Source organism: Molossus molossus, unplaced genomic scaffold (assembly GCF_014108415.1).
Source record: "Molossus molossus isolate mMolMol1 unplaced genomic scaffold, mMolMol1.p scaffold_m16_p_1, whole genome shotgun sequence".
Taxonomy (NCBI): Eukaryota; Metazoa; Chordata; class Mammalia; order Chiroptera; family Molossidae; genus Molossus; species Molossus molossus.
The window spans coordinates 63760410-63784991 of record NW_023425344.1 but is presented as its reverse complement, the minus strand read 5'-3'; the positions used below and the strand labels follow the sequence as shown (position 1 = coordinate 63784991).

Sequence of the window (24582 nt, the reverse complement as noted above, 5' to 3'; positions counted from 1 at the left end):
TTTTCTTTTGTGTGCTTTTGTCCAAGCTGGTACCTGAAGTGCCCTGCCTTCTCTGTCATGGGCATACTGTGACGAGCACATGGTCCGCTTTGTCTGTGCTGGATGCCACGTGGCCTGGGCTGACGTTCAGCTGGCTTGTGGGAACGTAACTTTTCAGATTGTTTATCCAGCCTCCATTCTCGCTGATCATTCACACAAAGTGTAATTCAGTCATTATTTTCTGTCTTAACTTTCTAAACATCTATTGGTTTCCTTCCTTCTTTGCCATTCCTACTGCCACGACCTTAACTGAGGCTCTGAAGAGCACTCACCTGGTACCATAGGTGTCTTTTTAACTGTTCATTCTTTGGTTCATCTCACTGTTTCCTTCCGATCCGTCCTCTGCAGTGTTTCATAACTGTGGGGACTTCGAGTCTAAAAAATAATTATATTTATCTGAGTACGGAATGAACTCTTGCATTTCCTTATCTAGACCTTTATTCTTGTTTCATTTTACTTATGGCTGTGCCATTTAGGCTTTCTTATCAAACAGTATCACATTAGATTCTGAAAATAAGCTCTATTTTTGTTGTATATATCAATATCCTTTCAAATTTTAGATTAGTTCATTTTTTTGTTTCTGCTCGTATAGACTTAAAAGTAATGAGATAATTGTCATCTTTTAGAATGATTTTCTCACTTTACCTTTATTTATTTTAGTTATTTGTGCACCAGATTGATCAGTTAATGCAAAATTTGAAACTTAGGATGCATCTGTTTAAAACATTAGAGCATTTATGTGTCAGTATTTAAGATAGAGACATTTTTTAATGATCTTTTATATTTAATTATTGTTCTCCTTTCCCAATTAAATATTGTAGGGATTTAGTGGTTATGACAGTCCTGAATAACTGCTCCTGATAACATCAGCATTCAAAATTTCCTTCAAATTTGTATGTTACTTACTTTGGTGTTATTATTCAGCCATTCCTTTAGATATCTTTTCTGATAGAAAGCCAAATGGTCAGATTTTTTTTAGTTCCATTGTACATAAGATCTGTTAAATTTGGAAATAACATTACAATTAGAAAAGTTCTTTTTCTGGGTTAGTCATAGGAAATGATTGAGATTTACATGTTCTGTAAGATTGGTTATTAAATTAGTTAAAATACTCTGCTCTTGAAGCCTGTCATGGAGACTAGTGAGAGTCTCTGTGTTCCTTGGTCATTTACATGATCAGCCTACTTTAACTCTGTCCTCCTGCCCCCTACATGAAATGGATGACAAGTATGATTAAGGTTGAATCTGAGAAGATTTATTTGTATAACTGAAAAGAAATTACTAAGATCCAAATGTTCCACTGACAGTTGCATTTCTGTGTTATCTTTGTATGCTAAGATTACCACATTTTTCAGTTGTGTGTATGCATACACATTGTGTTCAGGTCAGCTTTTTGTGGTGGTCGGCTCATTCTCAGCTTGGTTATTAATATGTCTTATCTTTTGTCAGTAACATCACTTGAAAGCAAATAATGAAGATGAAACTTAGGAAAATCCAAATTTTCCCATAGTGCCCTAAACTCAGCTCTTTTTAACTCCTTTCTTTATAGTGAGACTTGATATTGTCATTTAGCAGAAAGATGTAAAATATTGGTTAGAGTTGTTCTTTAACCTCGTCACCTTTTTGTCACATGTAGTCAGACTTGTACATTTGTATGTCCATTAGTCTAAGCTTATTTTTTAATTACCTGCTGATAGTAAGAAAGTGGAGATGTCCTCAAAAAAACAAGCATACTATTAATAAGGAGCTGGAGTTAAAGATAAATCTTTGGTATTTGACACATATGGAATAAATTTATGTTATAAATAAACAAAATTGAAATCATATATAGACTAAAAATTTATTTAAATCTTTGCATTTTTCAGACAATGTCTAAGCCAGGATTTCTGAGTAGTCTTTCTAACCCATTTTATATTTTTTCTAGTTCTGTATTTGTCCTCCTAAAATCCAGCTTATTTTGTAAGACTCTGTGTTAATATTTTTGGTCACTCTTGCAAATGCCCCACACTGCTCTAGAGTTGTGACCCTGCAGGCATTTTTCAGAGGAAAGCACTTGTTTCCCTGTGCCTCAGATACTAGCTGTGTTGACATCTTTATAATTATTGTCACTAAATTACCTTACAAGAGCCATGGATACAAATTTTTGTTTTTTCCCAGTTGGTGTGTTCGGAAAATCTGATGTTTCAAAATATAGCTACTAGCTTGCCAAGAATTGCTTTAACAAATATATGTGTAGAGAAATTGCACGTTTAGCTTGAAAACAAAAGAAATTTCCAAATTAGAGTTCTGATGTTTTAATTATAAAGAGAAACAGGAAATTAGAGACTGTTTCCCTTCCTGTTTTCCTGCAGCCATTCTTGCTGCTCTCAGACCTGTTACTTCAGTGTGAAAGTCTGATTGAGAGGTAGCTGTTCTTACAGTCGAGGGCAGTGTTGCAGGTAACAAAAAGCAATAGCCGTTCTCATTTTCAGACTCTGAAGCCTGGACCAGTATAGTATGCTTTATTCTCTGAAACAGCCTAATGTTTCAACATACACAGTTCTGAATCGGAATATTTTTAATGATGCATTCAAAATTGAATCAGTGTGGTTATTTATTTTTAATTAAATGACTGAACCTGATGAAGAAAAGATCTTTTGAAAAAACAGGACGTGTTCTTAGTAAACAGTGGATGTTTCAATTTATAATCTGTTTAAACAGACGAGGTTGCCATGATTAAAATATCACGTAGCACCTACTTTTGTGTTCTTGTTTTCTATTTTAGGTCACAGTGTGAGAAATGTCCAGGCCTTTGCAGTTCTTCAAAATGCATTTTTAAAAGCAAAAACCAACTTCCTTGCCCAAATCATCCTTGATGCCATCACAAATATTTACATGGCTGACAATGCCAATTACTTCATCCTGGAGGCACAGCACACGTTGTCACAGTTTGCAGAGAAGATTTCTAAACTCCCGGAAGTACAAAGCAAATACTTTGAGATGCTAGAGTTCGTCGTTTTTAGCTTAAATTATATTCCTTGTAAAGAACTTATTAGTGTTAGCATTCTCTTAAAATCTAGCTCTTCTTATCACTGTAGCATTATTGCAATGAAAACACTCCTTAAGTTTACACGACATGACTACATATTTAAAGATGTGTTCAGGGAGGTGGGCCTTCTGGAGGTCATGGTAAACCTTTTGCACAAGTATGCTGCCCTCTTGAAGGATCCAACTCAGGCACTGACTGAACAAGGTAAAGTTAAATTTTCCGTAGTTTTGTTTGATTTCACAGAGGGCTTTGGGCAGGGTGTTTTGTTCATGGTTTGCCTTGCATTTGGTTGTTGACTTGCATGACTTACTGATGTGCATTATCATGACATCCTTGTGAATATTCCCCAGAGTTAACTTGTTCATTCAACCTCTGCTAAGGAATTGGGGAAGGAGTGGGTGGGACCTAGAAATATGTCATTGTGGTGGAACAGTATTTAACGAAAAAACAGGAAATCATTTATGATCCACATAACTAATGTCTACTACTTTCTTTTTAGAGGGAATTTTTAGATTTTCTTTTTTTTTTTATCCTCATCCGTGGACACTTTTTGTCATTTTGTTGAGATAGAGTGGGAGGGAGAGAGAGAGAGAGAAACATCGATGTGAAAGGAACACATCAAGTGGTTGCCACCTACCTGACCCAATCAGGGCGGGGGACAAACTGCAACCGAGGTACGTGCCCTTAGTGGGAACCGAACCCGGGTCTCTGGACCTCAGGCCAACGCTCTAACCGCTGAGCTAAACCGGCCAGGGCTTTAGAGGGAATTTTTAAGCTTCTAGAAACAGTTGGGATGTTTAGTCCCTCAAATGTTTTTATTAATTATAGAGAGCAAATAGATATGTCTCTTTAGTGACATTATGTAAACACACATGTATTATCATTATATACCTTAAATTTTATGCTTTTCGTCCTTTCTGATAAAAGTGCAGTAGTATCTGGCAGTTAAGTATTAAGTATGTTGAATGAATTAATACAAGTTAAATAGATAGCATTGTTCATAAACTTTCTCCTCAGTACATTATAATCTGGCATTCTATTGACCTCCTTCACGAGGAAAACCCCTGTGAGAAGGACACATTTAACTTTGGCATTTTTCTTTTCAATGTTGTTAGATAACTGTAACTTTCTAGCCTCTCCAAAGAAAATCTCTACTTTTACCTTACTTTTGGTAGCTGGTAGACATGCATATCATTTTTAAAGGTTATAATAATCAGTTGTATTAGTGGTAAAAGTGAATATTAAAGAAAAAATTTGTTTAATCCTCACCCAAGGATATTTTTTCCATTTTTTAAAAAAATTTTAGATAGAGGGGGAGAGACAAGGAAGGGTGAGGGGAGGGAGACATACATCGATGTGAGAGACACATCGATTGGTTGTCTCCCACACAACTCTAACTGGGGCTGGGGATTGAACCTATAACAGAGGTACATGCCCTTGACTGGGAATTGAACCCATGACTCTTCAGTCCAAGGGCCAACCCTCTAACCACTGCAGCAAACTGACCAGGGCTAAAGAAATATTTTTTAAATTATTAAAAGAAAATTGAATTTAAAAGTAATAATCTTATAACTTTTGTGATTTGGGCCTTTGATCCTTTTTCCTAGGGGACTCAAGAAATAATAGTTCAATTGAAGACCAAAAACACCTGGCTTTGTTGGTTATGGAGACTTTGACAGTGCTTCTTCAAGGATCAAACACAAATGCAGGTAATTAGAGGAGCTACTAGCAAATGTTTTAGGAGGATATTGCCTCTGGTTATATCTTCTCCAATGATTATTACTCCTGAGATAATGTCATCTATCATTTGAGAGAGATAAAACTATTAATTCAGTGATGGTACTGTCATATATCTAGACACGCAATGCTTTCTATCTTTATCAGTATATTAATGACAAAATATATGTTATTATTTCTAAATATATTCTTATATATTGTGTGCCTTGTATTTGAAGTTTTTCTATTTTTTTACTTATGTAATGCAGATTCTGAGTTAAATAAATTTGCTTATTTAAATGTTTTCCAAAATACGTGCTTGATATTGTGGTTTTCTTAATTGTTTTAATAGTTCAAGTAAGAGTATTATAACGTTATAACCTTGGGGAAATATTGAAAAATGATTTTCTAATAAAGCTTGCCTCTTCCAGGTAAATAGAATTTATTAAATCTTATACTTTATCTTTGGTCTCAACTTCTCTTCAGTCCTTCTCTACCAGTCATTAACAGATGAACAGTCCAACTGTATTTATAAAATATCACTCTTGCTTTTAAAAATGAAGCTTGAACCCTGGCCAGTTTGGCTCAGCAGTTAGAGCATCAGCCCTTGTACCAAAAGGTCTCAGGTTTGATTCTGGTCAAGGGCATGTACTTGAGTTTCAGGTTCAGTCCCAGGCCCCAGTCCGGTCAGGGCTGCACGGGAGGCAGCCAGTCGATGTGTCTCTCTCACATTGATCTTTCTCACTCTCCCTCCCTTCCACTCTCTCTAAAAATCAATGGAAAAATTTCTTTGGATGAGGATAAATAAATAAAATGATACTTGAAATTTTAGCCAACATCAGAAACCTCTTAGGAACAATGAGAATACAACTTGAGAGAGGAATAAGTGATAGGGAGATGAGCTCAGGTAAGTAGGTTGTGCCTAGATCACACAGAGCTTTTTAGGCCATGCTGAAGAATTTGAAATGTATTTTAAGTATTATGGGAAGCCATGAACAAGTGAATGAATTATTGAACTAGCAAAGGCACAAATGCGTGCCTATTTGCTTGAATGCGGAAGAACTCAATATTCAACATAATTAAAATACATTTAAAGAATAATAATAAAATGAAATAAAATAAAATATATTGTGTGTCCTGTGCACAATGGCAGATGTTACAGATACCAAGATAAGATAATTCTTGCCCCAAACGAATTACAACCTGATGAACAAAGATGTAAACATGTAATTGTATGTCATTATTATTTTTTTTTTCCTCACTCGAGGACATTTTTCTATTTTTGTTCAGATAGAGTGGGAGGTAGGGAGAGGGACAGGGAGAGGGAGAGAGGGAGAGAGAGAGACATCGATATGAAAGGGACACATGGAGTGGCTGCCTCCCACATAACCAACCAGGGCTGGGGACAAACTGCAACCGAGGTACGTGCCCTTAGTGGGAACCGAACCCGGGTCTCTCTGGACCGCGGGCTGACGCTCTAACTGCTGAGCCAAACCAGCCAGGACTATAAGTCATTATTTAAATGCAGTTTGGGCAAATGCCAAGGCAAAGTTGAATCAATTTAGAGGTAATTCAAATAGTAAGTATGAGGATTAGTTGGTACAGTATTAACAGTTTGTCCATGATATAATGCATAATCTCCTTATTTCCACCAACTAGGTTTAGTTGGCTGAGATGGTCAGAAATGTAATAAGGGTATACTAACAAGAATTCTTTGACAAATCAGCTTTTGGTGGCATGACCCACAGGGAGGGACCGAACAATTCTAATGTAGGAGAGTGAAGAGCTTACTCTCTGACTGAAATTCACTTATACATTTCAGACCGCCAGACATTTTTATAGAGTTCTTTTATCATGAACTGTCTTCTCCTTGTTAAGAAAGATGTTACTAGCCCAGTGATTTCAGGCACTTAAAACAATGCTTTGCTCATAGGACTATTTAAAATATATTAGTCATTATGATTATCTCATGGGCACTAACTGGCAACCAGCAAGTAAACATGGTCTTTCATGTGCTATATCTCAAGCACAGGACTTACACTCACTTCAAGGTCATATAATTCTTTAAAAGTTAGCAAATAGAAAGTCACTGAAGAGAGAGGACAGTGGCTGCTACAACAAAATACAGTGACATTATTCTCCCAAGAAGTATTTATTGAAACACAATCTAGAAGGAAGTGCAAGTTTATGGCGGACCAAACTTCTAAACAAATAATACAAAGACTTTCTGATGTAAAGTACTTTAATGGTGGCATATACAACATACTCTAAAAGCATAAAGGGTATAATGATTCCTTTGGAGGAAATACTAAGTAGTTATTTAGGTCACTTGGTCCAATTTTTAATACTCAAAGGTGGTATTTGATGTGAGAACAGTATCACTTGTGGGCAGGAGCACAGGCTATAGAGCTGGGCTATCTAGGCATAGATCCTACTCTGCCCTCTGTTAGTTGATGGTGCTCAACTTCTGTATGTCTCTTTTCTTCTGTACAGAAGGGATGAGGATTAAATAAATCAACTACCTAAAGCATTTCAAACAGTACGGTGACTTTTTGTTTGTGTGCTTTAACTAAAATGTTTGGTTCCTTGCCATTTTTTTCATTGTAGAATTTTTTTTTTCATTCTTTTTGTACTACTGTTTTGGAAGCTTTGTTCAGTTTAAATCTCATTTATTTAAGATATTATTTGTCTGAAAGATTTTTACATAATATTGATTTTTTAAAAAATTTTTTATTTATTGATTTTTAGAGAGAAGAAAGGAAGGAGGGGGGGAGAAACATTGATTTGTTGTTCCACTTACTTATGAATTTAGTGGTTGATTATTGTATGTGCCCTGACCCAGGATCAAACCTGTAACCTTGGCGTATTAGGACAATGCTCTAACGAACTAAGCTACCCAGCCAGGGCTACATACATTGATTTCAAGTATTATTCACCTTAAAAACTTGACATAAAAATATTGAGTCTCTTTGGTGTCTACCTATGAAATTTTTGATGTTCTAGATTTGGAGAATTTGGATGTGGTGAACATATCAGGACATTAATCTTGCACTTAAGGAAATCTAGAGAAAATGTGTAAGTCTTTGCTGACACCTCAGTGTAATTTTGTATTGTAAATTCAAAGGTGAAAGAGCTGTGTAGGTTTTATTTAGCTTCTTTTGAGTTACTCTTCATACAAAAAGATCCCATTTTAATTTTTTCTCCCTTCAAGGAATTTTCCGAGAATTTGGAGGTGCGCGATGTGCACATAATATAGTGAAGTACCCTCAGTGCCGGCAGCATGCCCTGATGATTATCCAGCAGTTGGTGCTCTCTCCAAATGGGGATGATGACATGGGCACTCTGCTGGGGTTAATGCATTCAGCCCCACCCACAGAGCTGCAGTTGAAGACTGACGTTTTAAGGGTAAGTTTGAAAAGTGTATTGTTACTACTATTTTACTACTAAAATCTGTGGTTATTTTTAAGTGACTTAAAACTATTATGAACTGGTCTTGCCATTTTTCTTCTAAAATTATGTCAAAATACTATAGCAGAAGAAAGGGGGAGTGTCTTTAACCTGGCCTCCGAGGACGTAGGGGTGCTGTCTTCCTCCCCTCTGGCTTCCTCTCCTGGTGTGTTCTCCTCATTCCTCCACAGACATCACAAGACTAATAGCTACTTTCGAGAATCATATTTCTTTTAATTTTTGCTTTATTTCGTTGATTTCTCATAAAAAATGAGAAGTTTGCATTGTTTTCTTTATGCTATTGTGTATTTCATCTTATTTTGATTGAGTATAATGACACTTTTGAGTATGCATTTTATTTTAAAATCAAGATTAATCTGACCACAATTTATCTCTTAGAAAAGAAGGAAATCTACTTGACTGTCAACATTTGTATATTTGGAAGGATTATTGGAAAAAAACATGTGCATGCAAAAGATGTTAAGGTTGCCAATATTTTTAACATACATTTTTCTCTTTTTTTGATAACCTTTCAATTAGATTTATGAAATATTGGTAGGTAAAGCCAGTAAGAGGTAATTAGCTGACCTGTACTTTTAAGGCAGTGTTGTTCTGGTAAATGGTAATAACTGACTCTCAGATTGGGGGGAGGGGTGGGGAGTCCTGATGTGATGTATATATTTCCACATTTACTGATTTCCATGGTGTAAATATTTCCACTGTGACCTATTTCAGGCAGCTAACGTGTTACTGAATGTGGATTGAGAAGAGATGTATAATAGCACCTCATTATATAGTAGCTCAAGAGCAGTTAATAGTAAAATATAGAAAATAACTAGGAAGTGATGTTTTGAGTATTTATTACTTTTGTTTTTAAAATAATTTATTTAATTGTAAAGTTATAGAACTTAATTTTTAATTGTGGTTGTGTTTTAACAACTGGCATGCAAAATTCCAAAAATATAACACTTGGCTCTCAAGAGCCAGCATGAGCTGGTTCCAGCATTCCCCTGCTCTGAGGGCGTGAAGCAGGGCTGGGAGACAGCGAGGGGACTTGGGGGACCCCAGTGTCCACTTCCATTTCTGCTACATTCGGAACTGCTTCTCCGTGCCCCTTTTAAGTAGACACAACCACAGACCTTTGTAATTTAATTTGTAGTTGTTTGTGAACCAGTCCAACATTCCACGAGATGTAGTATTTATAATTCCACTGATGCACAAATTTGAACTGTATGAGTCATATTTATGCAAATGCAGGTAATATAGAGCTGATGATTTTGTCTAACCATCTAGCATCTACAGCTCATTGTAATTTTGGTGTTTGCTACATCTCATTAGTTATTGATTTAAGCAGGATGTTAAGTTATTTGAGGTATTTGAAATTTTGCAAATATTGAAGTTATGCTATGATAATATAAGAGTGCCAGTTCTGAGGTCATAGGAGATGGACTTATCTAGAAGTACATATGTATGTATTTATTCTTTATTGATCTGAGAGAGAGAGCGAGGAAGGGAGAAACAGAAACATCGATGACAGAGAACATCAGCTGGCTGCCTCCTGCATGCCCCCCACTAGGGATCAGGCCCACAACCTGAGCATATGTCCCAACCGGGAATCGAACCAGCGACCTATTTGTGCATGGGTCGACACTCAACCACTGAGCCACACCGACCGGACTCTTTATGGCATTTTTTAATTAGCAAAATATTTGGTATGCTTCACAGAACTGTTTGTTGGGTAAATGACAAAAACATCGTGTTAGATATTCACAAAATGGTGTTGCATCCCTTGGACGTTCCTGTATGGTGTTTTTAATTTTATTTGAATTATAATTTTGTTTTCTTGTCCCCCCTAGGCCCTCCTGTCAGTCCTTCGAGAAAGCCATCGGTCAAGAACAGTTTTTAGGAAGGTTGGAGGGTTTGTGTACATAACGTCCTTGCTGGTTGCTATGGAGAGATCTTTGAGCTCGCCACCGAAGAATGGCTGGGAGAAAGTGAACCAGAATCAAGTGTTTGAACTTCTCCACACTGTGTTCTGCACATTGACTGCAGCAATGCGCTATGAGCCAGCCAACTCTCATTTCTTCAGAACAGAGATTCAGTATGAGAAGTTGGCAGATGCCGTTCGATTTCTTGGCTGCTTCTCAGACCTAAGAAAAATAAGCCCCATGAATGTCTTCCCCTCAAATACACAGCCATTTCAAAGACTTTTAGAGGAAGACATAGTCTCGATGGACTCGGTGTCACCCACTTTACGGCACTGCAGTAAACTCTTTATTTATCTCTACAAAGTAGCCACAGATTCTTTTGACAGGTATGGCTTTGCTCTGTGCTCTGAATTTAAGGGTATACTATGTATGGCTTCAACATTAAGGCTTGAATTACAGGTTACCTGAAGGAAAATGAAAGCAAATGAATCTTCTCTCTTAATTGCTTGTCTATCACTTTATTTGTGAATATTACTGTTGCTTTGTTGTTAATTTTTTCAACATGGACATCTGTGTATTATTTGTAAACCCAAGGTCAGTTAACTCTCGAGGCACTTAATGAAACAATTTCTATGAAGTTTACTTTAATGTTGTGATGTTTACTGTTCTTCTCTTTCTCCTCTATTCTCAACAATGTTAGGTAATCTGGACATGATGATATTAGTTATCAACAAGAGAACTTGGTTATGATCATATTTATTTCCAGACACATGATATATTCTCCACATAATCCTCAAAAAGTGATAAAACTCCCTGAGAGTTATTGATAGTTCAGGAGTCCATATCAAGAGATAATTCAGATTCGGTTACTCATTCTTTGTTAAAGAAGTGCCAAGTCATTGTGCTAGGTCCCGCTCAGCACAAGACTGTGAGCCATGGCCATTCTTTAGCTTAAATACAGACACATAAATAAACAATTACAATATATCTGGTAAAATGAGGGAAATCCAGAGATCTAAGGGAGATCTTAGGAATGACACTTGCCTAAATCACTTACTTTCAATTTTTAAACTGTCTTCGATTGAGTTCTCACAGAAATAATGTTAAAGTTCATAGTATAAATTTGTCCCAAATATTATCACTTTTGATAGTTACCATAGTTTTAATTTTTTTTTTTTTTTTTACTTTATTGATTTTAGAGAGGAAGGGAGAAGGTCAATGAGAAAGAACATCTATTGGTCGCCTCCTGCATACCCCCCACTGGAGATCGGGCCCACAACCTGGGCATGTGCCCTGACTGGGAATTGAACCGGCGACCTCTTGGTGCATGGTTTGCTGTTCAACCCCTGAGCCACACCAGCCAGGCACCATAGTTTTATTTCATAAAATAAATGAATTGTTTTTCTTTTGTCCCCATAAATAAAGCAAATAACTCTATTGGGTAGAGTTTCTATTAGGTTTTATATCCTTCATTATGAAATGCCTACTTTGAAATATCTGCTGAGATGTGTCTTGCTTCTTAATAATTTTAGACCTTAATATGTAGATAAGAAAACACGAAGTAATGTAAGAAAATATTGTTATCCAATTTTTCCCCATCTTGAAAATAAAAATGCATATTATATTATTAATTCATAGGAAACATGGGGTAGTGTTGTATTCTTGGAATATTTAAAATGGAAAGTTTTGAATTTTACGATTCAACCTCTTTTTGCTTGTTTCTTACTTATCCTAGTTAGTTAGTATGCCTCGATTTTAGTTTGCTTTGTCAAAAACAGGGCTCACAGCACTCTGTTTAACAAACATGTTCAGTGTCAACATTACTAGGGAAGCATCAGCCTTACGCATGCTTTTCTGTTTCCTCAGTGCATGTGTTGTGGTCTTGTTCCTTGTTCCTGCCAAGTACGGAGGATGTTCCTTATTAAACTTTGACTGGTATTTCTTGTGGAACTAACCAATGGCCAACCTGGTGTTCTCTGCTAACCTCTCTAAACCACCCTGTCTGTTTTGTTGTCTGTAGTCGTGCAGAACAGATCCCTCCTTGCCTGACAAGTGAGTCTTCTCTCCCCTCTCCTTGGGGCACACCAGCTTTGTCCAGGAAAAGGTACTGATTTTATAACAGAAGTCGATCTTTATTTGTGTGGGGTTTTTTTTCTTTTGTGCTTAATTATATGTTAATGTAATTGTGCTTTGTAACTTCAATTTTTCTTGTGTGTGTGGCGTTCTGTGTGATTTCATTTTAGGTTTTAAAATAGTCAACTTCTGAGTATATTTATGAGAGTAAAACATGTTGATGCTATGAAGATAATGAAGGGCATATGTCATCCAGTGCTATTATTTATACTAAAATATGCATTTTGCTTTAGAGCAGTACATCTTCTATTAACATTAATGTAGAAATGAGGACTTATTGTCTCTCTAAATACTTTCCCACTTTTTCTTTTTACTTTAAATGTGCCTTGGGATCATTTTTTGGTTTTTACTATTGCTCTCAAATGACCATCACAGTGCTGGCAAGGAAATGAGTATTTTCTCAATCAGGTTCAGTTGGAAAGTGAGAGTTGTCACAGCTAACCTTTGAATAAGTGAGTGAAAAACCTACCCCAAGTCTTGCTTGCCTCAGTTCTGTGTAAAGCTCTTCCTGAGCTGAACTAGTCTCCCTCATCTCTAAAGCTTACGGACTATAAAGAACCAGCAATCGGTTGGCAAGACCACGTTAAGATCCGCATTCCATTATTATGATCCATGAGCACATTCTGCGCACTTGGAGCCAAATGCTCTTCCTTCCCCTGTTTTCCTATGACCAAGAAGAAGTCTTTAAGTCTGGTGTTAATCTTCCATTGTGACTTTTTGAAAATGAATCCTGAAGTTCCGCTGTGTTGTTTAATTTTATTTCTGTGTGTGTCTGATTTTGAAACTTTAATATAATTGTAGTTTTATATTAAAAGTATTTGGTACAGACTCTGTATTTTAATGTATTTCAGTAGTAATATTCATTAGGTATATGGATTTATGTTTCCCTTTTTCCCCTTTTTTTTTGTTTTGTTTTGTTAATCCTCACCCAAGGCTACATTATTTTTTTCCATTGACTTTTCGATAGAGCGGAAGGGTGGGAGGGAGAGAGGGAGGCAGAGAGAGAGGAAGAAAGAGAAACATTGATTGAGAAAGACTCATTGATTGATTGCCTCCTACATGACCTCAGCTGGGGCCAGGAATGGAACGTGCAACCCAGGTATGTGCCCGTGATCAGTCTGAGGGCCAACACTAACCACTGAGCAAAACTGCCAGGGCCCCTTTTTCTCTTAAATGTACACTGGGGCTTACAGGTTATTTTATTGCACTAAATCATGGCACGGTTCAGAATATTTTTAAGTGAATTTAACTTTGTTCAATATATTTCTATTTAAAAACTGTTACTTTTATTTTTTTTTTAAGAGCCCTTCTTAATTCAAGAGACCATGACATCAGTTTGAGTTGATTTAGGGTTTTGTTTTTGTTTTTTTTTCTTTTGCTACAATGAATGAGGCAAAAGGTATTCTTTGGGTTTGAAGATTCATGTGTTCTTACTATTAACACAGAACTACTACTGGATGTTAGAAAAATAGTTTCAATTATTAAATAGTTATAATTATTTTTTTAAATTACCTTTATAATTCTGTCATAAAAATAAAGTCTTTAAAAATACTATATTTAAAAATATTTAACCCTTTTTAACTATTAACTGAAACTGCAAGATACTTTTAATAGAAATTTACAGATTAAAGGACCACATTAAAAAAAGAAATCCATTAGAATTTACTATTTATTTAAATGGTAGTTTGATAAAGGAAAAACAGCATTTTATGATATCATAAAGAGCTATTTAAAGCCTTAGATAAAAAATATTTTGTCATCATTTGTAAGGGTGCCACGTCTTTGATATAAGGGGAAACTGTCACTGAATCAACATCCTAGTTGAGTTATTCCGATCCATTGGAATTCTGTTGGGCTTACAGGTTCATGTCACCTCAAGGAAGCTCTTTGGATGATATTAATTATAATAATAAAACTAGTGTTGACATTTTAAGGTTGCCATTCTGGCTAGGTTACATACATTTGGCTCAGTGATAAGAATTATAAGCTAATAAGAAATACATTGTTTTTATTTTACAAATGCAATATAATAACTTTTGAAATTAGAACATCTCAAGAACATAACAAATTACATTAGCTCATGGGTATCTTTTTCTTGTTGCAAAACCTGTTTTTATTGGCAAAAAGAGAAACCAATGTTGTATTCATTTTTATGGCTTATGGGATATTCAGGTGCTAAGGAAATTTTGAACTTGTGATACTTGTCTGGTATATAAAATCCTAGAGATTCTTCTGTATCTTATTTAAGAATTGAGGGGAAAGAACCAGGAAAATTCAGATTTTGAAAACTAAAACTCATAATCTTTTTTTATTATTATTAATTACCCTGAAAGAATGATGGAATAGGATTATAGCTGAAAAATGTTTAATCAGTTAGAGGAAGTGAAAACAAAATACAAAATAATAACCAAAATACTCCATAATATATCTGCAATGGAGAAAAAGGTGGCGATTTCTCGTTATTATTCAAACGTGGTATCCGTTACTCAGTGCCTCTGCACCCTTGATGATAATTAAATTCAGAATTTAAATATTCAAGTATATATATCCAAAGAAATAGATAAGTCATAAATATACATATATCTGAGAGCTTAGATTGAAATCAGAAATAATAATTTCTGTATGTTTTAAAAGATATTACAACATAAAATTAACTAAATTTCGAAGTGTCATTTTACCCTGTCTTTGCAAATGGTTTGGTTTTGCTTGGGTATTATCCATTGAATTACCTTACTATAATCTCCAAATTTAAAAAGTTGTAATATCTGTGGTGATACCTAAGTGACTTAGTATGAATTAATGTTATATAATGCTTATTAAAATAGACATGATTTTAATTAATAAATACCATGGTTTAGATTTCTACAATGTTTGAAATATTTTTCTAGTTTGAGAAGAATGTATGTGATTCTTAGAATACTGTTTCCTCCTGGAAGATGAAAAAAGTTTGCTATGATAATAGTTATATATTTGGGTATATCCATAGTTCACATTGAAAACGATATTAAATCTGGAAATCAGACACCGTTTTGGAAGGCCTGTAGCTAAAATATACAATTAGAATCTACATTTTTTCCTCAAATTGGTGGTTTTTTTGTGTGTAATGAAAACAGTTTTTATGAAATTTCCTAATGGTTGGGAATTCATATTACACCATAGAGGAATTAGGAATCTTTCTAGATGGATCAAACTATTTTAAAGACTAAAGGGAACAACATAAGAGGAGGATAACTATTGGTAATAGCAGTTAGAAACATTTCCTAGTACGTTTAGAACAAAAATCTTTCTGAACAAAATCAGCAGAAAAACAGGGAGCTGAAAAAAAATGGGTGAAGGATATACTGGCTTTAAGTAAACTAAGCGAAGCCCCTGTTTTTTTATAAGTGAAGCTGAATACTTTCATAGTCTCTTTTAAAAGAGACTGGTTCTTAAAAAACAAAAAACCTGGCATTGCTAGTTCTTTGCTTCGAAATCACTGACTTAAGGCATGTGTTTCCCAAGCTGCGTTGGTGCCAGAGAGCTGAAACCACATTGCTTTTGGTGGCGGAGCTCAGCATTAGCTGAATTCTGCTGAAACTGATTCACTGGAACAGAGAGCTCCCATAGGCTAAAGCCTCAAGCATCTGTTTTCTAGAGCCAAGATACAGAATGTGCAAAACTCATGAATTGCAGAATAGTATGAAGTAAAAAGTGGAGATCATTGATAAAAGAAATGTGTATTCAGGACATGACTAGGCTTTTTAACTCGTAGAGCTTGTTATATGAAGTGTGTGCCTTCCAAGTTTGTAACAATTGTGATGAACATTTTCAGTGGTAGGGGAGATCCTGGAAAAGAAGGTGAATATACTTCCAAATAAGCTAAAGGAACACACTCCCTTGATGATAAGGTAGCTACTGAGCCAACCCTGAGTCCATTGACCCCGGTTATAGAGTAGGCCTCTTTGATGTTGTTAGTTCTTGGTTGTAACCGATGGTTTAAGGCAAGGTTAAAAAAAACACATAAGAAATTTTAAAAGAAACCCATTTTTTTGAGGGATATAATTTAACTTACAGTCTCATCACATATTATCAGAACTGTCACCTTCCCTAGAGCTAGGATTTCACTTATTCACTATAATTTCACCTATTTATATCTTCTGGTCCAGGTGCCATTGTTTTCTTTCTTTTTTTCTTTCAGTTTTGAGATATAATTGACACACAAGGCAAGAAAGACTTCACTTGCGTATATTGTGAAATGATTACCACAGTTTAGTTAATATCTGTCATCTCATATAGATACAATTAAAATAAGAAAATATGTTTGGGTTTTGTGTGTGTGTGAACTTTTAGGCTCTACTCTCTCAGTAGCTTTCCGCTGTGCCATAGAGCAGTGTTAACTATAGCCATTGTGGCCCTTCTTTGATGAAACAATCCAAATAGATGATAAAGACAATAAGCACCTAGAGGAATTGATAGTTAAACTGTCTATATTTCACTCATTAAGAATTGATAATATTTTGCCTTTTTATATTCCAAATTTAAGGTGTTTTGTAGCCCAACCTTGAATTACAAGGCTTTTTTGCTTATCAGTGGATAAAGGAAACAGACGAAGAAAATGAACAGAGAATGCAATTGGAATGAAATATCAAATTACCCTTCTTTCTTTTTTCATAGGCATGCGTATCATTCTGTTTCAACTCCCCCCATTTACCCTCCTAAAAACGACCTGACACTCCATGTGGCCACTTCGTCTCTCCAGAGTTCTGATGCCGTCATCATCCATCCTGGAGCCATGCTTGCTGTGTTGGACCTCCTGGCCTCTGTGGGGTCAGCGACACAGCCAGAAGTAAGCTTGGATATGTTCGGTCCTTCCCACCTTTCGTGAGTGAGAGGCTGCGTGTCTGGCTGCATGAGCAAGGGCGTGGGGCCCAGAGACATGGGGAGTCACGTGAGACCGTTCGTCTCACACACCAGAGTAGGTAAAGCAAAAAAATACATAGGGTTGTCTATTAATTTTCATTCGTTTATAAGTAAATTTTTATTAGTCTTAATGATAGTCATGAATGTTTTAGAGTATAATTCAACAAATGCAACCAAGATGGTGGTTTCTGGTGTGAAAATTACGCTGTTTCTTTGTGTAACTCCAGCTCAACAGTGGAAATTGTTAATAAGTAGTAACCAAAGAAAAATGACTGAAGATACCACTTTGAAGACATATTTCTCTTTGGACTTGTAGCACTCAAGAGTTTGGGTGAACTGGAGTCCGACTGACAAATTTGGTTAAAATGTGTGGCCTCTAAGGCCTAAAGTGTCACTACTGTAAATAATAGGACTTCCTTTAAACTGATTATTTACCCACCATGGAAAGACTTCACAGTCACTATTTCTGTAAAAATAAAAATACTGTTAGGTATACAGTCGTGTAATATAAAAGACTTGGAAGAGAAGGGAGTTGATTCTCAAAAATTAGGTTGGGGAATGTCTGCCTAGCCCTCTTCTGGAGTTGCTGTATCATGAAGCCAGCTACTTAGTGCCTCTGAGTGTAGTTTGCAGCATGTTGAGACCCCATATTAAAAGGTGTGCTTCACGTGAGAGAACTATCACCTGTCTTACTAAGAATGTCCTGGTGGTGTGGATTTCTTTGTTAACTTCAGCATGCTTTGGACCTTCAACTTGCCGTGGCAAATATTTTACAATCCCTGGTGCACACAGAAAGGAACCAGCAAGTCATGTGTGAAGCTGGTCTTCATGCTCGACTGCTGCAAAGGTGCAGCGCCGCCCTGGCCGACGAGGACCACGCGCTACACCCACCCCTCCAGCGAATGTTTGAACGTTTAGCCTCTCAGGCCCTGGAGCCCATGGTGCTGAGGTCAGCAGTTCTCTTTTTCACGTTTCAGTAATCCACAGTTAGCAGCAGTAGTTCCTAGAGTCTTGATATGCCAGATTTCTTGTTTTAATAGACACACATTCAGGTATCTGTGGGCAAAATCAAAGCACGACAGACATGGACAAAATGTTCAAGGTATAGTGCATACTAACAGATAATCTAGTATTAATAAACAGAGGGTGTTTCTTTTTGTTGGTTATTTCTTCCACTCGAACTCAGCAAATATTCACTTTCCTTAAAGTTATGTTAAATGTATGACCTGCACCTACTTTAAGAACTTGTTATATGTAAGGACTCATTTAAAAAACACTTGTTTAACTTTATTATTTTCAAATGATAGATTCAGAGGAAGTTGTAAAGTCAGATCAGAGACTTCTGTGTCCCCTTCAGCCAGTTTCCTCCAGTGGTTACATCTTATTGCAACTATAGCACAACATCAAAACCAAGCAATTAACATTGGTACAATATGTCCATGTGTGCTATAGTCCTTGATATTTATCATATGTTTAAGTTTATGTAACCACCACACAGTTCAGATGTCACAAAAATCTCCCTCGAGCTACCTCTTTATTGCCACATGCACTCCTCTAACCCCCACAGACCACTAGTCTTTGTCACTTTGAGAATGTTATATAAATAAAACCATATAGTATGTGACCTTTTGAGAATTGGCATTTTTCACTTATAGTGCCTTTGAGATGCATCTACGTTGTCACATATAATAGTTTGTTTCTTTTTATTGCCAAGTAGCATTCCGTGATATGGATATACCTGCCACAGTATATCCATTCAAAAATACTTATTTTTAAATAAACTTTTAATGCAAGAGAAACAGTGCCCTGTATTTTAAGGATGAAACATTTTTTTTAAAGTATTTTTCTTGAAATTACCTAGCCAATCAGATTTAATGTATTAGTCATCTTGTCCCTCTTTATAAAAATACATATCCTGTCCCTTTTAGAATATTAACAGCTATCTTTGTAAGATAAATTTATTTTTCTGCTGCTAAAGTGTTTCCTTATCATAATTTTTTAAGGAACTTTCTTAAAAATGGTTGGACTTGTTATTTAATTTATGTTTTTTAACTCCAAACTAATGATGAAGAAAAATCAATGTGGAAAACATTTGTTCAGCTATGTTGTAGTAGGCGGTGTGCTAGCCCTTGATAAAACCAAGATGTAGGAGACAGTCCCCACTCACTTCTTCCCTCATCTTATGGATATGTTCAGAATCCTAAAATATTGAAAATAACATGGGGTTTCTTCCTGATTCCTCTTGGTAATCTGCTACTTCAAAAGTAGAGAGAATGAGTGGGAGACAGAGACTGTCTCATACACAATACTAGTAATTTGTTAAATAACTTATACTGCTTAATTAGATAAACAGAGTAAGCAGTGGAGATTGACAATTTGGACATGCTCAGCTTTCACAGTTAATGAATTCTCAGAAGGAAAGGTCACATGATGGTATGGGTACCCAGGTACTGATAAGCCATAGGTTATAAACAAATTGCATGTCATCACAGTCTCCGTCAAGACTGGCATTCCCAGAAAATGTGCTCCCCAGACGTCATTTCCTAGCCCATCGCAGTTTTCTCTGCACTTTTCAGTTCTTGGTATTTAAGTCATAAGATTAACATTGTATATTATTTTAAAATAACTGTTTGGATTGCTTTTGAATTTTGACTATAATATGTTATAATTTTGTAACTTCTATTTTTGTGTATTTGGTTTATGATTTATGTAATATTCTCACTCAAGAAATAACTTTGCTTTGTTTTTTCTTCAGGGAGTTTTTGCGTTTGGCAAGTCCATTAAATTGTGGTGCCTGGGACAAAAAACTACTAAAACAATATAGGGTCCACAAACCAAGTTCACTGAGTTATGAGCCAGAGATGAGAAGTACGTTAACTTAGACGTTCCCTTTTCTGGTTGGTTTTATAAATGAAAATCATGTGGGGGATGAATATTATTTTAAGAAGTTTGGCTACTATCAAAAGGAAAGAGGAGAGCTTGTTGTTGCTCTTTGTTATTTAAATGGACAAACACAAGATCTGGTTGATTGGCTGATGGTGGTGGGAAAGGAATCATTGATAGAATAAATGAGATCCAGAGAAGATGAGCATTACCTGCAGGATAACCCGTCTGGGTAATACTTCTTCCCAGAGGATCCATAATTACTTTGCTCTTCTCTAGTAGCCTTTCTTGCCTAGAGTGGTTGATTGGATTATTAGCAGGCAGTGGGTTTGCAGGACAGCTGCTGCAGGAGAACATGAAGAACAGAAAATTAAAAATACTGATAAGCCCTGGCTGGTTTGGCTCAGCGGTTGAATGTCAGGCTGCCAACCAATGAGTCGCAGGTTCAATTCCAGCTAAGAGCACGTACCTCAGTTTTAGTTTGTTCCAGCCCTGGTCGGGTTGTGCGGGAGGCAACCAGTCATTGTGGCTCTATCACATCGATGTTTCTCTCTGTCTCTCTTTCTCTCCCTCGCTCCCACTCTAGCTAATGATAAATAGAAAAATATCCTCGGGTGAGGAATTTAAAAAATGAAGAAAAAAAAATACTGATAAAAACAGTTGAGCCACACCAAGGAGTATAGGCTGGATAGGGGGAAAAGTGAAGCCAAGCAGTGAGTGATAGGCTGGGAGGAAAAGGATAGGTAAAGACAGCTCAGCCAAAAAGCAGACATAGTGAGACAGGAATGATAAGGCTTGAGGAGTGGGATGGGACGGTGGCAGCCAGAGTGGAGCAGTGAAGCTCACTGGAGGGAAGGTAATCCCACAAAGCTGAAGGTGAGGGCTTAGGTGGTTTCTTCATGTGATATCCCAACTGCACTGCAAGAAACAGTACAGAGAAGACGAGGGAGAATGAAATGCCAACAACAGGAGGTGGCAGTTTCATAGAGAGGGGGCGGTGGAAGTTCCTGCATCAGGCTGACAGAATGGTGATGGGGGGCGGGGAGCAGAGTGCAGGCACTGCTTACCTGCCTGGCATGGCCCCTGAGAGGCAACAGGTGCCCATCCGCTCAAAGCTGGCGGGGTCCTCGGTAGACTCCTCAGCTGCACTGGATTTCCTCCCAGTGTTAATTCTGTAGTTTTGTTGGTTTTTTACTGTATAATTTATTCGGTGTCATCATTGTTAGCACAGTGCTAAGGCATTTGTTTTGATGGATTGGAGTGACCATTACTACTGAAGCAGGGAAGAATAAAACTTAGAAAAGTAGATTGACCGCTGGCAAAGAACGTAGTGCTCATTTAGTTCAACCCTCTTTTTTTTCAGGCGAGAATCAGAAATTAAACAACTTTTCAATCTGAATTGTTTTTCTCCCGCAAATTATTATCAGTGGTTAGTGAATATTGTGTTTTGAAAACCTGAAGATCTTTTGAGTTCCAACATAGTTTTATTAGAAAACAAAGTATTACAGCTTTTTTATATCAATTAATGTACATCCCTTAGGTATATATATTTTTTGTTACTGTTGTTTTTATACTTTATACAGTTCTAGAATTGAGTTATGATTTCCTTTGTAAAAAGTAGAAACAAGCCCTGGCCGGTTTGGCTCAGTGGTTAGAGCGTCGGCCTGCGGTCCTGAGAGACCCGGGTTCGGTTCCCGCTAAGGGCATGTACCTCGGTTGCAGTTTGTCCCCGGCCCTGGTCGGTTGTGCGGGTGGCAGCCACTCGATGTGTTCCTTTCACGTCGATGTTTCTCTCTCTCTCTCTGTTCCTCTCTCTCCCTCTCACTCTACCTGAACAAAAAAATGGGAAAATGTCCTCAGGTGAGGATAAAAAATAAAAAAAAAAAATGTTTAAAAAAAAAAAAAAAAGTAGAAACAAAAATAGTTTGTTTTTCTCAGGGAATGTTAACTATTTTTATGGTTGGCTGAATGGAATGCTTAGCACACCTACAAAGGAAACAGTTACATTCATATAATTTATCCTGAGAGGGAATCTTTTCATTATATTTGTAATGCATTTCTGAAAAATAGAAGTTTGTTTAAAATTTGTCTTTTCATTCTTGAACTTAAGTACATGCATATAGCAATTTTTAATTCAAGTTCTTTTATGATTACATTTAATAGTTGTAAGAGAAGAGTTAAAAATAGAAAATGGGAGAAGTTTTTGCTCTTAATCTCTGATTTTTTTCATAAGATTGCCTAGTATATTTTGCTTTCTTATCTCAAAGAAAATAATTTTATGACATAAAAGTATAATCTGGATTTTATTAAAATCATTATAACTTATAATTAAATTACATTGTAATGGTGGCTTGAATAATAGTTATTGGTGATTTTTGTTCTTATTTGTACCCTGGTTTCAACATTTCTACAATGTGTTTATTACTTTAGTACTATATATAAAAGGAAATATAGGCTATTTAAGTTTTAAAATGAACAAAAAGTACATTAAAACTGGATAATGGCTTTGGTGTTTATAATAAAAGAATTAATTATAAAAACTGAAGAGTGGTATTTAAAAATAGATCAACCTTGTAAAGTCATTATTTGAGAAACCTACATATATTTTTCCTAAGAGATTTTCTTTGACTTATAGGTAGTATGATCACATCTATGGAAGGTCTGGGTTCTGATAATGTTTTTAGCTTACATGAAGATAATCATTACCGGATAAGCAAAAGCCTGGTAAAATCTGCAGAAGGAAGTACTGTACCCCTGACCCGGGTCAAGTGTCTGGTCTCCATGACAACTCCACATGACATCAGACTTCACGGGTCATCAGTTACTCCAGCTTTTGTTGAATTTGACACATCCCTTGAGGGGTTTGGGTAAGGAATTTGCAAGGTAGCAAAACCTTATTAAATTATTTTATGACTAATACTTGTCTTTCACAGATAGCTCTTTGGCTTTAAAATCTACTTGATTAAAATACACTATTACTAAATATTTTCAAATTATTGAGTTCTTTGAGCATGTTAAGATTTTTTATTATTTTTAATTATTTATTATACTAAATAACTTGATATGGTATTAGAGTCATCAAACTAACCCCTAAAGTTCAAATCTGTTTTGTAAATTTTGTTTTGTTGTAAATAAAGTTTTATTGAAACATAGCCACACTCATTTATGTATCTATTGTCTGATTGTTTTCATGCTAGAGTGGCAGAGTGGAGTAGTTGTGAAAAAGACTTTCTGGTCTGTGAAATGTAAAATATTTATGGTCTGGCCCCTCCAAAAATGTTTACCAACCTCTGATTTAGAATAATAAATATGGATAATACACAAATTAAAGTCAGAATAAAAGCTCTTTGACTGGGTTTGATCATCATCCTTTCCCTCAAGATACCTTGCTTAGTATCTTATACATTGTAAATCTTCAGTGACTCACTTCAAATACATAAATACTTTCAAGTGACAGAAAAGGCTGTAGTAGCAGAAAGCAACAGTAAGACTCTAGCAGAGTTCATAAAGTCTATCACCCTCGAAATGGACACGGATATTAATAGAGTAGATCCTCATCTATTCTAGTTATCTGTGGGATTCTTATACCTTGATCTAAAACTATAAATTGTATTTGTAAGATCGTCACGGGTTATTGAACAGTGGATTAAAACATATTTGAGAATAGGGAAAACTAATCAGAACAGTGGTGACAGAAGAGTAACTCACTAGACAGAAGCACAGGACATTTATCTGCGGTGATGAAATTGTTCTGATGTCCTGAACAAGGTTCTACATTGGTACATTTACCATATGCACATTGTACTTTGATTTTTTAAAAATGAAAATGAAAAAATGATGCTATTGGAAATTTTTAAAGTATATCTTTTCATATTCTCACATAATTAAAAGAAGGGAAAGACTTTGTTAAGCATCCAGATTTATTCCTTGATCTCTAACTCCTAGATACCCCTAAAATAACAGCAGTTTATTTCACTGTGGTGCGTGCGTAAGTGATAACACAGGAAAATAGTTGATCTGTAATATGTATGTCATCTTTTCTTTAATAGCTGCCTGTTCCTGCCCAGTTTGGCCCCTCACAACGCTCCTACAAACAGCACCGTTACAACAGGTCTTACTGATGGGGCTGTGGTCAGCGGTATGGGTTCTGGTAAATATTACTTTGTTTATAAATTTTTTCAGTATATTGTAGTTAGAGTTCATTGCTCTTTTTCAGGTTTTTTTTTTTTTAATATAAACATGAGTCAATAGAAACTCTTTTATTGTTGTTTTCCTATTTTTACTTTAGGTGAAAGATTCTTTCCTCCTCCATCTGGCTTAAGCTACTCTAGCTGGTTCTGTATTGAACATTTTAGTTCTCCTCCAAACAACCATCCTGTCAGACTTCTTACTGTCGTGCGTCGAGCGAATTCTTCTGAGCAGCATTATGTGTGCCTTGCCATAGTTCTATCAGCAAAAGACCGATCTCTGATTGTTTCCACCAAAGAAGAACTACTCCAAAACTATGGT

At 36.1% G+C, this 24582-nt stretch overlaps 1 protein-coding gene across 1 annotated transcript in view; it reads left to right on the top strand.

Annotated features, from left to right (window-relative positions):
• WDFY3 (WD repeat and FYVE domain containing 3) overlaps window positions 1-24582 on the top strand; it is a 251523-nt gene that overhangs the window by 122872 nt on the left and 104069 nt on the right. The window contains exons 10-20 of the mRNA XM_036256644.1: window positions 2804-3271; window positions 4675-4776; window positions 7995-8188; window positions 10087-10544; window positions 12179-12262; window positions 16945-17116; window positions 17925-18139; window positions 19946-20058; window positions 22709-22940; window positions 24123-24223; window positions 24362-24580. Of these exons, the coding sequence (XP_036112537.1) occupies window positions 2804-3271; window positions 4675-4776; window positions 7995-8188; window positions 10087-10544; window positions 12179-12262; window positions 16945-17116; window positions 17925-18139; window positions 19946-20058; window positions 22709-22940; window positions 24123-24223; window positions 24362-24580 (2358 nt within the window). The remainder of the gene's footprint in view (window positions 1-2803; window positions 3272-4674; window positions 4777-7994; window positions 8189-10086; window positions 10545-12178; window positions 12263-16944; window positions 17117-17924; window positions 18140-19945; window positions 20059-22708; window positions 22941-24122; window positions 24224-24361; window positions 24581-24582) is intronic.